Source organism: Nasonia vitripennis, chromosome 3, assembly GCF_009193385.2.
Source record: "Nasonia vitripennis strain AsymCx chromosome 3, Nvit_psr_1.1, whole genome shotgun sequence".
Lineage (NCBI taxonomy): Eukaryota > Metazoa > Arthropoda > Insecta > Hymenoptera > Pteromalidae > Nasonia > Nasonia vitripennis.
In genome coordinates this window covers 2,896,858-2,911,031 of record NC_045759.1, presented here as the reverse complement: position 1 = coordinate 2,911,031, position 14,174 = coordinate 2,896,858, and the positions used below count along the sequence as shown (strand labels likewise).

The 14,174-nt window shown below is 34.3% G+C and overlaps 5 protein-coding genes across 7 annotated transcripts in view; 3 read left to right on the top strand and 2 right to left on the bottom strand.

Moving 5' to 3' along the window:
- Positions 1-205: 205 nt before the first annotated feature.
- Positions 206-4,833, bottom strand: LOC100678971 (zinc finger and SCAN domain-containing protein 10). Of its 2 annotated transcripts, none has more exons than XM_003425715.5 (6): positions 4,552-4,833; positions 4,029-4,200; positions 3,615-3,859; positions 2,746-3,527; positions 2,314-2,649; positions 206-2,224 (listed from the first exon to the last, which is right to left on the bottom strand). In XM_003425715.5, exons 1-6 carry the CDS (start codon positions 4,681-4,683, stop codon positions 1,897-1,899), a joined length of 1,995 nt encoding a protein of 664 aa, XP_003425763.1. In that variant the 5' UTR covers positions 4,684-4,833; the 3' UTR covers positions 206-1,896. The 2 variants fall into 2 exon arrangements, with proteins under 2 accessions (XP_003425763.1, XP_008204018.1); XM_008205796.4 differs by having other exon boundaries at positions 4,035-4,200; positions 4,552-4,832.
- Positions 4,834-4,940: 107 nt separating this feature from the next.
- LOC100123084 (MND1-interacting protein 1) lies at positions 4,941-8,066 on the top strand. The gene is made up of 14 exons (XM_016983721.3): positions 4,941-5,249; positions 5,379-5,463; positions 5,528-5,603; positions 5,681-5,869; positions 5,933-6,022; positions 6,102-6,340; positions 6,411-6,453; positions 6,526-6,719; positions 6,791-6,949; positions 7,067-7,100; positions 7,196-7,285; positions 7,361-7,444; positions 7,524-7,614; positions 7,700-8,066. Exons 1-14 carry the CDS (start codon positions 5,216-5,218, stop codon positions 7,873-7,875), a joined length of 1,584 nt encoding a protein of 527 aa, XP_016839210.1. The 5' UTR covers positions 4,941-5,215; the 3' UTR covers positions 7,876-8,066.
- LOC100118803 (WD repeat domain phosphoinositide-interacting protein 3) lies at positions 8,054-12,215 on the bottom strand. Its single transcript, XM_001607515.6, has 6 exons — positions 11,769-12,215; positions 10,549-10,725; positions 10,205-10,462; positions 9,911-10,112; positions 9,614-9,837; positions 8,054-9,529 (listed from the first exon to the last, which is right to left on the bottom strand). Exons 1-6 carry the CDS (start codon positions 11,833-11,835, stop codon positions 9,429-9,431), a joined length of 1,029 nt encoding a protein of 342 aa, XP_001607565.1. The 5' UTR covers positions 11,836-12,215; the 3' UTR covers positions 8,054-9,428.
- Positions 12,216-12,360: 145 nt separating this feature from the next.
- The window catches only part of LOC100678806, a 74,590-nt gene continuing 72,776 nt past the window's right edge, over positions 12,361-14,174 (top strand). Inside the window, exon 1 of the mRNA XM_032598162.1 lies at positions 12,361-12,487. The gene's annotated coding sequence lies outside the window, so the exon portion shown is untranslated. The remainder of the gene's footprint in view (positions 12,488-14,174) is intronic.
- Positions 12,868-14,105, top strand: LOC100123076 (rRNA methyltransferase 2, mitochondrial). 2 transcript variants are annotated; one of them, XM_003425714.4, is made up of 2 exons: positions 12,868-13,026; positions 13,289-14,105. In XM_003425714.4, exon 2 carries the CDS (start codon positions 13,290-13,292, stop codon positions 14,034-14,036), a length of 747 nt encoding a protein of 248 aa, XP_003425762.1. In that variant the 5' UTR covers positions 12,868-13,026; position 13,289; the 3' UTR covers positions 14,037-14,105. The 2 variants fall into 2 exon arrangements, with proteins under 2 accessions (XP_003425762.1, XP_008204012.1); XM_008205790.4 differs by having other exon boundaries at positions 12,875-12,993.

Below are 14,174 nucleotides of genomic sequence, written 5' to 3'. Positions count from 1 at the left end.
CGCGTCATACAATGAAGCTTCGTTTTTCCTAAACTGAAATAAACCTGCCCCCCTTTCTTTCGCGTCTCTCCTCATTACGATGTATCTTTTCAGATGGGCTATACGAAAAGTGAATAAGAACAGCTCAACTTGGCTAAGTCTTTCGTATAGGGCGAAGGTCAATTATGTTTGCGAAGGTGTACAAGTCGAATGACAAATCGTTCGCTATGTTGGTAAAATAAAATGTGGTTTATTTCGTGCAGTAGACACATGGAACTACATGGAGAAATTCACTACCATATAATATTTATATACCGTGTATATATAAGCTATACAGTAAAAATATTAAATTTACAGTGTGAAAATATGTTCTTCTTACGTTAGACACGCTGGACGATCAGCACTTCCAAGCTGGACTGGTGCATATGGGTGTCTATATACATGCTTTTGATTAAATATAAATTCTGTACGATTGAATGCGTTATCACATTTCAACTAAGGCACGAGGCAGTAATGCGCATTTTTTCAGTTTTTTTTTCGTAGGTTTCATATCAAAATTCACACCCGACTACCAGTCGTGAGTTGAACTATTGATCGTCCAAGTATGGTTAATTTTTCTCTTTGAATGAGATAAGTATTTTTACATCAGTTTCATGCTCCGCACTGCTTTTCGCACATGATTGACGCGAAATTATTTTACATAGCTATAGTTAACCTAAACAAAATTTATTTGATAATTGAATCAAAGGTAGTTTAAGTCGTGATGCTATACAATGCTATTACGTAAGCTAGTTACAAGCGTTGCAAGTATTATATTTATTGCTTATGCGATATGATGAAAAAATATAGATATCCATAAATAATGTATTCACTGTTTAGGCAATTGTTTTGAACTTATCTCCGAAAAATTTACACAAATTCCATTGGATGTACACTAATTACAGCACCACTTTCATACCAGATTCTACTTTTTTAATACACCATTTTTACACTTTTCTTTAATATAAAAGACATGGATGAGTTTTAAATACCTTTGTACAGTAATTATATCATTTGCACTGTTTTTAACTGTCTACAATATTTTTTGTTCTTAGTTGTAGAGCATGCACATACAACTATTTATTGTATACACCATCATTTTGTGTATTTCTTGCGTTTATAAAATTGTATTAGCACCTCATACTGATGACAATCGACATCAATTCATTCGAAAAAAGAGATATCCAGGCAAAACTTATAATGTAAATACCGACTACTTTTTGAAAAGTATTCATCTAATTATTTTCATTGTATCGAAGATAATTTCGTTTTGTACATAAATTACAAAATAGTATAACTCTAATATACCAAACAACTATTTGACACTGCAAAATTTGCCAATATTTTATTTGTCCTAGAAATGCAATTTTTTCTAAATGAATATCAGAAGATTTTTAAAATTATTAAAGTCAAATAAACATGATTCTAAAATAAATTTGCTAGTCGAGAGTTTTTATACACATTACACAATAAATATTAATAATTTGAATTCTATTGATTATAACTCATAATATGAGGAAAATAATCAGTTATTCTGTTAAACACACATTTGGTTATGAACGTTGATAATTAATATAAATTACTAATTGATATACTTGTACAACTGATTCATTTCTAAATAAGAAATGAACAAAAAAAACATGAGTGTTATAGAAATCTTTCAACTGAAATTAAAAAAAAAGATATACTCGCTTTACTCAATTATGACATGTAGAGTTGAATATTACACAATATTGATAATCTTTAAAAATAAAACTGATTTTGGTCCAATGTTTAGATTTTTGTTTCGCAAGAAAGTATATGTTTCTTGAAAAATCTTTTTAAAAAATCACTTGTTGGTTCATACTAATTGTGTCTGCTTGAAATGCCGTCTGATTCTCATGTGTAACTAGAATCATTGGTAAACGTTTCATTCAATTTTTCATTCATACAAGATTCAGAGAGTTCTCGAAGGATTTCGACGGTCTGTTTAGAATTCCAATGTTTCTCCTTTAGGTGCTGGCCGTAAGCTGCACGAGACACGAGTATCTCGTGACACACTCGACACCTAAACTTCTTTTGGTCTCCGCCTTTTTGCAGCTGCGGTTTCTGTGGAGGTTTCATGTGCTCCTGCATGTGCTGTGTACGTTCTTCTTGAGAGTCAAACGCTTTTTCGCAGACTAGACAGGTATACGGCTGTACGCCCAAGTGCGTGTACACATGGTCCCTGTTATGAAGAAAATGCATTTAATTAATTTTTCACAATTATGTAATGATTGGTAAATAATCACGAAACTTGTATCGAATTAAACAAACCTAAGATTCGCCTTTATAGAGAAACTCCGCTCGCAGTACGGGCAGGGGTAAGTAGTATGAGTTTTTGCGTGCTCTTCTTTTTCCGATTCTGGTAATCGCAACCCGCAAACCTCGCACTGGGATTCAACGACGGCTGCTGGCCTTTTATGAAATTCATTTATATGTTTCTGCAGCGATTCTTTGTTGTTGAGTACTGTTGAGCAGAAAACGCAGGTCAGCTCTTTGGCACGCAAATGCGTATCGCAGTGATTTAGCAGTGTCTGAATTCGCTGGAAGCTCCTGGCACATAACTCACACTTGAGTTCACGTAAATTTATGTGTGATAGTAGATGTGACCTGTAATTTTTTTGCGAATTCAATTATTGATCGAATTTTGAAAGTGTTAATCAAATATAATTGAGTTGAACAAAAATTTTACAATTTCAGACTCACCTCATAGTATCTTCAGTGTGTAACGAGCATGAGCACAGGCTACAAATGTATGAATGAGCATCTTTGTGTTTGTCTATGTGTGTCAGAAGATCAGTGTTTGAAAAGAATTTATCTTGACACACGGGACAATAGAAATATTCGTCGTTCATATTCATATGTATCATGGCTTTATGTTTCACAACGTCTTGGTAAGAATCAAAAAATTCTGTGCAAATGTCGCAGACTTCGGGAATGTCAAGAATTACTTGCCGTATTAAACTTTTCATGCGGGTTTCCAAGATTTTTCTTACATTCTCATCGGGCGATTTTTTCGTGAACTCAAAAGATACTAAAGACTCTGTGGAATTTTTGACTGGAGTTTCTTTACAGACCGGAATATCATAGTTTTGAACTATTTTTCCTGTACTATTTTCAATAACATTAATTTGTACAACAGTATTATTTTCGTCATTAGCTTCTCTTAACAGATAATTATCCTGCATTCTGTCTTGATTATCAGAGACTTCTATGAATTGCAAATCTTCTTCAGTATCTTTAAACATAACTTTTTTTGGTACTTTTGTTAACTGATTATAATTATTATCACTATCTATCTTTCTTTTGAGTTTAGGCTTCATTGATTCTGATTTATCTTGAAATTGATTTTGCTTTTGGTTTTTCAAAAATTGACTCTTTTCTGAAGTTCCATACTTTGGTTCATCATAATTATTCATACAATTTAATACAGATCTTTTAGATTCTTCTGACATGTACAAAGTATCACTGTCAGATACATTGACATCCTAAAAAAAGGGAAAGTGAAAGAACAAATTATTAAATTGATTCAAAAACTTAATGCAATCTCCTTAAATAAAATATATTTTACATACCTCTATTTCCGAAAACTGAAATTTGTACGAGGATCCAGCATCATCTACATTTTGGCAAAATTCTTTTGATTCTGCCGGTAAAACTTCAACAGATTTTACTTTAACACCTGAATTTCGGCTAAGCCTACTCTTTGGCGTGCGATTTCTTTTCCTGGCTTTTTCTACCTCTAATCTAGCTTCTTCCGATGCATACTCTATATGGTATTCTTCTTCACTGGAGCTTACGGCATCTGAATGGTCCGTAGCTGGATATAAAAATGATTAGTTATTTAATACTAAACAGTATGAAAATTAAACATGTGCTAATTGGAAAATGTACAAAAACAATGAACATGATTAGACAGTGAAGGATGGGTTTTGATAATGTTAGATATGTTAATAAGTAATTAATGTGTGCTTGTTACAGTAAGTTACCTTTACCTAAGATGTAAGAATCATAAGTCCGATCACCATCAGCAGCTCCCTTTAATGACTTTTTGAGCTTTATCTCTGCCATTTCACACTGATCCTTGAAACAATATAAGGAATCCACAAGGAATATGCACTTCTTGCATATCATTTTCGGTAGATTGTCATTTTTCAATACCTAAAAAATCAGATCAAACGATTTTATTTTCAGGACTACAAGATTTTATAAACAAGATTCATATCCAAAATATATGGCAACACAATCAATAAACATTACAGTGCAAAATACGCGACAACAGCTAGTGTAAAAACATCGTGAAACCGAGGCCACTCAGAACTGAGAACGCGACGCCAACCCTGGCTTCAAAATCGCTTTCCACTTTTTACGATTTTCCCGAAAAAATCGCTCGCTCGACAAAAATGAAACCGCAGCAACAACGAAACCTTTCGAAACAATTGAAAAATTACGAGCACAGTAGGCGACGAACGAATTTTAAGTAAACAAAATGCGAATTAAACACTTCCTAACCTCAATCCTGGTGGTGTGAAAGAGCTTATCAGGCAGGTTGCGCACGTAGTAGTCGTTGGAGAATATTGGCACCAGCTCGCCACAAGTGGCCAGGCAGGTCCTGCACGTCTGATCCCACATATTCTCGGCCATTTGTCTCTTTCCAGAAGAAAACACTCGCGTCCAGTTACTCTTGCTCGGCGATTTTATTAACCTTCAAGACACAACAAGCGACTCCATTGTTACATCAACACAAGTAGGTACGCGATGCAAGCTGGTAAGCGACGAACTGCGCCAAAAATGAAATCTCCTCTTTTCTTGGCCGCTGCGCTGCGCTGCCCACTTGTGGCGCGTCGGTCGACTTGCGCATGCCCAGGAAGACTCCATCAGTGGTGCTCATGCGATTGGCTGTTTTGATTATGCCATGCATTGTGGCGGTTCGATGGGGAGCAGGTCAGTTTTTGACGTGAGTACTGAGTACTTACCGGTTTATAAATACTGCGAGTTGAGACGAGTTTGCGAAATGCACTGAGATAGTTGTATATGTGTGCTCTCAGCTCTGGTTCAGACTTTCAGAGTAGTTAGTTCGGGGAACCCCTTCGGGAGGAGAGTCAAATAGTCGACAATCGGACAGAGGAAGGATAAGGACTGTTCTTGCTGATTGCATTTACGTGCCCCGAAGAAGATGTCGATCGCGTTAGATTTCAACGAATTTCTAGGTGAGTCTTGGTTATTGATAAGGGCGGTTACTGAACAATCGCACTTGGGCTGCTTATTGCATTTGATTGCTGGATTTATCGACGTATAGCCTTGTAACCGCGCGATATTTCCGTTTGTATATGTTATAGAGAAAGCAACAGAACCGAAGCAACGCGAGCCGAATCATGTTGCGATTATTCGTTTATGTGAGATGATCGATGACGAAAAAATAAGGTAAATTTGTATTATATTGATCTTGATCGTTGAAATATGCACTATATCGTCGTTTTGTAATCAGACCAGAGAATGCAGTACAAGCCATACACTGCAAAATAATCGATGAAAATCCTCAAACTGTTTTGTTTGCACTCAAGGTATGAACTCTCTATGTGAACAAATGTATGTGTATCCATAGATGAGTACTAATGATAACTATGTTTGCTGATTGTAGGTGCTAGAAGTTGTTTTTCTTAAGTGTGGAAGTATCATCCACAAAGTGATTTGCACACCAGAGTACATGAGCCTATTGAAGGATATTATAACATCAACGGAACACAAATCTATAAAAGATGAAATTATACGGTTATTGGAAAGGTGGGCAGATTTGTTCAAGTATTTTCCGCAGTACTCTGAGCCACAGGTAGGATAGCTTGATCTCGAAATGGTTTATGATTTACAGTTTATAAAATTTAAATTTTTGCAGAGATTACTCGAGTCATTGAGACCTAATGCCGATGGTTCGACTAATGGGCAACACAATAATAGGAATGCTAGATTAGAGCAGTTTAGAAAGGTTTGTTGGGCTGCATTGTAAAGATCACATTTTGCAGAAAATATTAATTGAACTTTTTATATTCCAAACGTATGTTTAGAATTATGGACTCCAATCAGACAGTTGTTCAAGCACAGTTATGATTGATTCAAGAAAATTAAATGACAACAATATGAATTCAGAAAAAACTGACACATCTTTGAGTGAAAAAGAAAATGAATTTGAATCAGCATTGCATGAATACCAAGCAAAGAAAAAACAAGACTATAAACGATTTTTAAAATCTCAAGGTATGCCTACGTCTTCAGATGAAGAAGAAGATAACGCAGCTAGGAAAAGGTGAGCAAAACTTTACAAATATGGTTTGTACAATAATTTATTTTTTATCCAAATTTTTTAAATATTTTAGTGAACAAGCTTGTGCTTCCAGCATGAATGGATGCCAAGAAAAGGTAAATAAAAATAAATTGATTCAATATATATTATTAAATTTTGTATACATTTTTTACGATTTTTCATTGTAGTGTAGAAATAAACACTTAGATAAATCTCACAAATTACCAAAAGATTTGGAGAATATTAAAAAACAAAGACATCGTCTAAATGCAGAAGCTCAAGCAGTCAGAAACACTAAACACCAAAATTTCTTAGATGATTGTGGCAATAGTTCTGTAGAATTGAGTCAGTGCCAAGATAGCAATTGTAAACATTGTGGAAGGTTAATTATTCATAAAATTATTGTCAATTTTTTATCTGTTATTTCACATTTAATGCACAAAAATATTGCAGGTATAAAAAAAAATACGAACCTGAAGAAACTGTAGTAACCAAACGTTGGCCTTTAGAAATAAGAAAAATCAAAGAAAGTAAGGAAAAGCTCAAAAACGATTATGAAGATTACAAAAAATTGAAAAAAAAAGCTTACTATGGTCACGAAACTGATACAGGGTAGTTTTCAAATCTTTCTTTTTCATATCTACATTAATGTATATGAGTGCGGGATTAAAAAATGTATTGTTTTTTAAGATAAAAATAATTTAAAAAATGTTGTATATCAATTTGTAGCATGGGTCAAGAGTTAGGAAGTACTTCAGTAAAGGTTTGTTTACGATGCAAAACAATTTTCAGTTTTTTAATCGCTAAAAGATTTAAAAATTATTTAGTAAATATATATTTATAAATTAATTTAAATAGAAATTGTTAACAAAAGGAATAAATGAAGAAGAAGAGCAATTAAAGCGGGCCATTTTCTTAAGTCAAATGGAAAATGAACCTCTTATTGGTGTACGTAACTTATAAACTTATTTTTATATGGACTTCCAATTTGTGTTACATAAATGTAATAATTTTTAAATTCAGCAACACGATTATCTTGAAGATGAGGATGGTCTTCAGCTAGCTATAGATATGAGCATTGCTGAAGCAGAAAACAACCGTGTTTCCGTAAGAATCTTCAAAGTAATTTTTATAATTTATCTAACTTACTCAAAAATAATGACAAAAAACTTATTAATATTTCAAGCCTGTGCCAAATTCAGATGATGGAGATTTAGAGCGATCTCTTGCTAAGCAACTATGTTTAAACGAAACTAATACGAAGAAAATAGAAACTGGTACGTAACATAAAATGTATAATATTATATACTAATTAATATAATATAATTATATTATTTAATATATGTAAAATATTTGTTTCAGACGATTCGACTAATAGAAATATTGGGCTATGCATAATATGTCACAATAAAAACTTTTTGAGACGATTTGAACCCTGTAATCACAGGTGCATTTGCCACGAGTGTGCTGACAAATATAATTCACAAATGTGTCCTTTTTGCAAACATTATTATAGTACCATATCATGGAACATGTAAAATATTCATAATGCATTTTCATATTTTTTATAAAAAAAAGGGTAACGTACGTATTATTAAAAAAAAAAAAAATGAAAATGTTAAGTGAAGTTTGTCTTGTCAGTGCAACACATAAATGATGTACACACTTTGATTACAAAATGATGTTTAAGAGAATAAAGAATTGTGCATCTTTATATTTTTTTATTTAATATTTATTCGTATTTTTATAAAAATCATTACAGAATTTGAATTCATCGTTGAACAGTCCAGAGTAGATTTATAATAAATATAATAAAAATTATTTTATACTGTCGCGTAAAAGAAAGTCGGCGAAATAAGTAGATAGCAATATTATATGACAAAGAATATTAAACAATTAATTGCTTTACAACAATCTTGTTTATAGGAATTAATCTAATATAATAACTATAAAATTATTCCAAGAAAAAATCAAATTCAAATTTTTGCCGTCCATCAAAAAATTTTAATATATGCAATATATGCACTAATAGAATGAAATTATATACAACTTAAATTAACTAACGTTAAGAACATAATTGTAAATGATTGACAAATGTGAAGTTCCGAATATAGGCTGTAACTTAAAAGCCCATTTCTTATCACAAATGAAATTTGCAACATTGATGTCGCCCATTCCAGCTTTCATCATAATGTAGGCAAGTACTGTATTTTGAATCGTATTGTTGTTAACTTTTCTCATAAAATTAACGTCAACAGTCTTGTCTAATTTTTATTATTATACGAATAAATGTAATTCAGTACAAACAAAATATATTATCAACAAAATGCATTTTATAACAATCATAGATGTAGACTAGAATTTTTAAACTTTTAATGGTTCACGCAATAATCGAGACAAAACTATACTTGTTTATGTAATATGTAAAATCTAAAAATTGTTTTATCAAATTAATTACAAAGCTGGAAAGTATAGCCAGTTAAGTTGAGAGTAGTATTCACGTAATTACAAATTCTCAAAGTCAATATTTTTGGGAATAAGTCAACAAATTTGTTTACTTTGTGATTATTTTGATACATCCCCTATAATCTTTCTCTACTTTCACTTTAACTACACCCAAAAGACTAGAGTTGACGTTAACTTTAATTCGTATACCCTCATATTGATCGATAAAACCCCGTTAAAAATTTTGACATAAACTCGATATCGCAGAGTTTAACAAACATCATTAATCTGTCATATATAATCATTTGTAACATCTCAATTTTTTGCAAGACTTTTTTGCGGGTGCCAAGCTTCACTCGACTCGTCATTTGATCGCTCTTAAACGTGTTCGTTAAGCCATTTTTAAAGGCTGACAGCAATAAAACGCATAATATCAACTTTTTTTTGTTGCCTTCGTTTTCTTATTCTTATCTGCGCTTACCAGGTACCACTGAAATGATTCTCATAACATATGCAATATGCGCTTTTCCTAAGATACGTTTAGCGTCAATGATCGGCCACGGAACGGATATGACAAAGCACGCAACGATCACAGATTTGCACGCCAACAAGAGTCTTTTCTCTTTTTTGAAGTTTCTGGCGAAAGTCACATTTCACTCATCTCCAGGAACTGTTCATAGACGTCTCTTGTACACTCACCCTTGTTGTTAAATACGAACTTGTAGTAACTACCATCAGCGCATACCACTTAAAAATAAAATTAGAAAAAAAGTTAGACAGAAAATAAAAGCACATTATTCGTATGTTTGTTTAGTTTTGAAGTTTCATTACCTATGATACTGTTATTATCTGTGCCAAACGCGCACATACACTGGGGGCCATCTGGGACCTGAAATTTGCAGAAACTCCAGCTTGAACTGAAGTACTTTGGCAGAAACGTCGCTGAGGCTAAACTAGACTGACGATTCAGTTTTTGATCCTCAACTGCGAATACGTGAACGGTTCCGTGATCACTTGCGACACACAGCCATGTCGAGTCATGATTGAAATTTATACTATAAAAAAATTGTAACCATTTTACGTTATCCCTAACAATTGCTTTGTAAATTTTTTCATAACTTTACCTACCAATAAATATTCGCGTGGTGTGTACCGCGTCGTAGTTCGTTAATCATGGCACCGCTTTGCGAATCAAACACCCTTATCAACGTGCCCTTTTCAGAAGCTGTAGCTAATCTTGTCCCTTGCAAATTTAATGCTATACAAGATAAAGGTGTTTCATGCGCCTCTATATTCAACGGTTGCTTCTCTGTGTTGGCTAAATCTATAACTGTAAATGGAATACATTTTTTTTTTATTAAAATCATAAAATAATCACGAGATAGTGAAATTTATAAAAATATAAAGTCCAATCAGGTTTACCTTGCACATGCCCATTTTTTCTTCCAGGAAAAGCTAGCAAAGAATTATTACTGTTTGGACAGAGGACGCAAAGGCCTCTTGGATTTGGATTTGTTTCGAAGACATGTAATTGTTGTGGATTTTGTGTGAATGTGTAAACTTTGATTACTCCTTCTAAGACTATAACTATTCGATCTCTTCTTAATTTCACTCCTTTTACTGGTGCATTAAATTCCAGTGTAATAGCTGGAGATTTTTTAATATCGTCCCATATAACGACTTCATACAAAAAATTCAATTAATTAGTTTGCTATACATCAAATATTTTATAAATACAACATTTGGTTACTCCATGAGCAAATTACCTCTATTTGTAGGGTACATTGGATTCTTTCCGCCGCCAACCAATGCTAAGTAGTTACATCTAAACAGCATCTCCACGTAGCCTAAGCCACCTTCTGCAAAATCATGCCGTTCCTTCTCCTTAAGTGGGTCACAATTGTAAACTCTGTAGCCATTTTCCATTCCGCAAGCAAAACATCCTGCACAGTTAAACAATGTATACTTAAGCAAGCTTCTACCCTGATAGCTTTATCTGTTTACTTCGAGTTCAACTCTTGCTTTTTTTTAAAGCTCCCGATATACTTGAATGAGATATGTTCTTGCATGATTCTCATTCACTAATTAATCTTTAAATTTAATTGGCTTATCGAAACATTGGAATAACATGTGAGTGAAGTATGCTCCTCAGTTCTTGAACTATATTTGTTATTTCTGATGATACAGTGAATTCTTTTTTTACTGAAGTTTGTTGTAGTAATAAATTAAATAAAACGCAAACGTTTGTTTTATTTTTGATAAGTTAAGGCAATATGCAAACTGTTCAAAGTATCCAAAAGCAAATTATCAGTTACTTGACACCAATCACAGAATTAGGTCACAGAAATATTGCAAGAAATGAGAGCACCTCTGAATTCAGGCCACACAACAAGTTGTCAAAGGGCAGCTCAAAATTACCAATTTTTCAAGATTTCAGAGCAATAAATCATCAAAGATCTTTAATTAAAAGCTTTTAAATATTAAATTGGGTGAACCAACTCACAGAAGATTTAATCATCTATTCTTGTATTCGTAAATGAAAAATCAAACTGCGACAAGAAGTTTCACACACCGTAAGGTGAAACTCTACAAGTTAAAATACAACAGAAACAAGAATTGTATTAGAAAGCTGTTTGATAAGGAAGCCAAGACGCCGACGAGGTTAGTTTACAGGGAAAATGGAACAGCTGCCTTGATACCGTTCAGAACAGTGAAACCCAATTTTCCGCCCACGGATCAACTTCGACACGAATTTTCCGACTTCTCTCAAAGCAAACTAGACCGACTGAAATTCCAATCGTGTCTTGTAGATGAGAATCTAGATCAATGGGGTGTAAGGACGCGAAAAAGGAGCTTAAATCTCCAAAGCCCTATTTTTCGCTCCCGATGAAAATCTCGTACACGAATTCACCAGTTCAAACTGGGTAACTCGAGCCAGTTGCTCGTCGGCGTAAAACAGAGTGGAAAAAAAAAACACAAAACATACCCTGATCCTGATTGAAGCCGGCATAGAGGAGGCCGTTGCCGTTAGGATTTCCCGAGCTAAGATTCATCCTTTCCGTTTCTATTCCACCTTTTAACTCTTGGAAAATTCAGATAAATCCAACTGTTCTTCTGTCTCAGCCCAACTCCAGTCTCATCGCTTCCAGTCGTCTTCTTCCTCGCGGACGGGTTATTCGCGTGTCCGGACGATATGATCTGTGTGTATATACTCGCGGGAAGGGAAAACTGTGTGCATCGGTATGTGCTCTGTGCAGTCCTCGCAGAGAGAGAGAGAGAGAGAGAGAGAGAGATGTATATAGGTATATATACGTCCGTGGTGTGGCTTGGTCGTGTACACAGGATTTTTGCGTCCGCACTCTCGCCTCGCGCCCGCGCAGTCGCCGAGTTATAAGTTGCGGTTATAATAGTAGACTCTCGCTGTCAGCTGGTAGCCGACGCTTTCTCGCGAGAGAAGAGAGAGAAAGAGAGAAACGACTCGGTTGGTATGGTACTTATCTATATATCGGTGAATACAGAGCGCGAGCGGCGGTTGAGCTAGTATAGTATAGTATTCTTAGTGCGTTGCGTTCGACGAGGTGTTCGCGAGGATTAGTGCTTTTCGGATTGTGCAGAGGATGTTCGGCTTGGATTGGATGGATTTTTTGGCGAAATCACCGACTAATGTGCCCAGGAGATGAGCTTGGATTGATACAACGGTACCAGGTATGTGATTAAGTATATTAAAGCTGTAAAAAGCGATGTATTGGGATCAGTACGGTTCTAACCAAAAAAATTGAAAATGCTTTTTGTCTTATTTCGTGGAATCGACCAGTGCCAACGTTTTTTTTGTTCTTTGTTTCATTCTACTGTTTGGATAAATCTAGAACGGTAAACTCGAATAGCACAAAATAGTAGATCACTTGACAATCTCACATAAACTATGATTATTTTACGAAGGTTTTACTAATAAATATTAGCCCGCAAGGCACTATGTTTTAACAAATAATTGAGTGCTTTGTTGAGTTTTAAATCTGGAAACATAAAGCGATGCTAGATAAGCATTGTTGCCAACTATCGGTCGTACTGGTTGCTCTACCCCACGCCAAAGTGTAATGGAACTAACCTTCAGTGAATGTAGGTCTTCACAAATAAGTTGCTCCAAGAACATGTGATAAAAATTGTGTATATTAATAACAAATGATATTAACACACAGAACAAACAGTTCAAGGTACATCTACTTTTTCTGAACTTCAATAAGCAGGTAATTATTTGTTCGGTCTCTTTTTAAAATCATTAAAAAATAGGTACTTCTTAACTGAGAAACTTAACCTATAAAATAGATTTCAACAATTTTTAAAAATACTATTTCTTTTTTATAAAATTTGTATGACAGCCATAAAAACAATATTAAAACTATAGAATCGCTTGTAGCAAAGCTTGAATTATTAAAGAGAATTCGATTAATGGTTTGATGCGATCAATTGAATTCAAAACCAAAAATAATGTAAGCTATTTATTTTCAGAATGTTCGAAAGCAGCAAACAGTTTTTGAGAAGTTTTCACACATTTCGGGCTTTGTTGAAAGAGAAGCCGACTAATCTAAAAGGCAAGAAACACAGCTCACAGCAATGGCTATCAAGGCAGTTCAAAGATCCTTATGTAGAAAAGGCAAGACAAGAAAACTATCGTTGTAGGAGTGCCTTCAAACTGCTTGAGATAAATAGAAAGCACAGAATTTTATCACCAGGTCTTCATGTAGTCGATTGTGGTGCAGCTCCAGGGAGTTGGACCCAAGTTGCCACACAGTTGACTAATTCCCATGGGAAAATGTTGGGTGAACAAGTGGGAAAAGTTATTGCAATTGACAAATTACCAATCCATCCTATAGAAGGAGCAACAGTTTATGGAAATCTTGACTTTACCACTGAAGACGCGCAAAACATATTAAAAGCAGCTTTAGGAGGAAAATTTGTAGAAGTAGTTATGTCGGACATGGCACCCAATGCTTCGGGTGTCAGAGATTTGGATCATGAAAACATCATCAAGTTGGCGTACATGGCATTCAAATTTGCCATAGAAGTATCTTGTTACGAAGGAACATTCATTGTCAAAGTGTGGGATGGGCACAAATGTCCAAAACTGGAAGAAGACCTTGCTAGGTTTTTCAGGAATGTCAAAATAGCAAGACCCCAAGCCACAAGAGATGAGTCTTCAGAAAAATTCATCATTGCTCGTGGTTTTAAAGGTCTGAGGACGAAAGCAGATCTGTGAAACTATTAATTGTAGCTTTACTTGTAAATACGTTTTACTGTAAATATATGCGTTTTTGTTAAGATCTCAGTTACTTTCTTTTATTTTTCTGTTCATTTCAACTAACTTTCAAACACTCTATGAAGTTACATAGTTTTT

Coding starts and splice junctions, on each gene's coding strand:
- LOC100678971 (XM_003425715.5), bottom strand. CDS start 4,683: ATGGCCGAGAATATGTGGGATCAGACGTGCAGGACCTGCCTGGCCACT. Junction 2,650..2,745: donor CACACTGAAGATACTATGAG/GTGAGTCTGAAA, acceptor AAAAAATTACAG/GTCACATCTACTATCACACA. Junction 2,225..2,313: donor TCTATAAAGGCGAATCTTAG/GTTTGTTTAATT, acceptor TCTTCATAACAG/GGACCATGTGTACACGCACT.
- LOC100123076 (XM_008205790.4), top strand. CDS start 12,962: ATGATATTAACACACAGAACAAACAGTTCAAG. Junction 12,994..13,288: donor CACAGAACAAACAGTTCAAG/GTACATCTACTT, acceptor ATTTATTTTCAG/AATGTTCGAAAGCAGCAAAC.
- LOC100118803 (XM_001607515.6), bottom strand. CDS start 11,835: ATGAATCTTAGCTCGGGAAATCCTAACGGCAACGGCCTCCTCTATGCC. Junction 10,726..11,768: donor CGGCTTCAATCAGGATCAGG/GTATGTTTTGTG, acceptor TTAACTGTGCAG/GATGTTTTGCTTGCGGAATG. Junction 9,838..9,910: donor CACCACGCGAATATTTATTG/GTAGGTAAAGTT, acceptor ATTTTTTTATAG/TATAAATTTCAATCATGACT.
- LOC100123084 (XM_016983721.3), top strand. CDS start 5,216: ATGTCGATCGCGTTAGATTTCAACGAATTTCTAG. Junction 5,870..5,932: donor CGCAGTACTCTGAGCCACAG/GTAGGATAGCTT, acceptor AAATTTTTGCAG/AGATTACTCGAGTCATTGAG. Junction 7,615..7,699: donor TACGAAGAAAATAGAAACTG/GTACGTAACATA, acceptor TATTTGTTTCAG/ACGATTCGACTAATAGAAAT.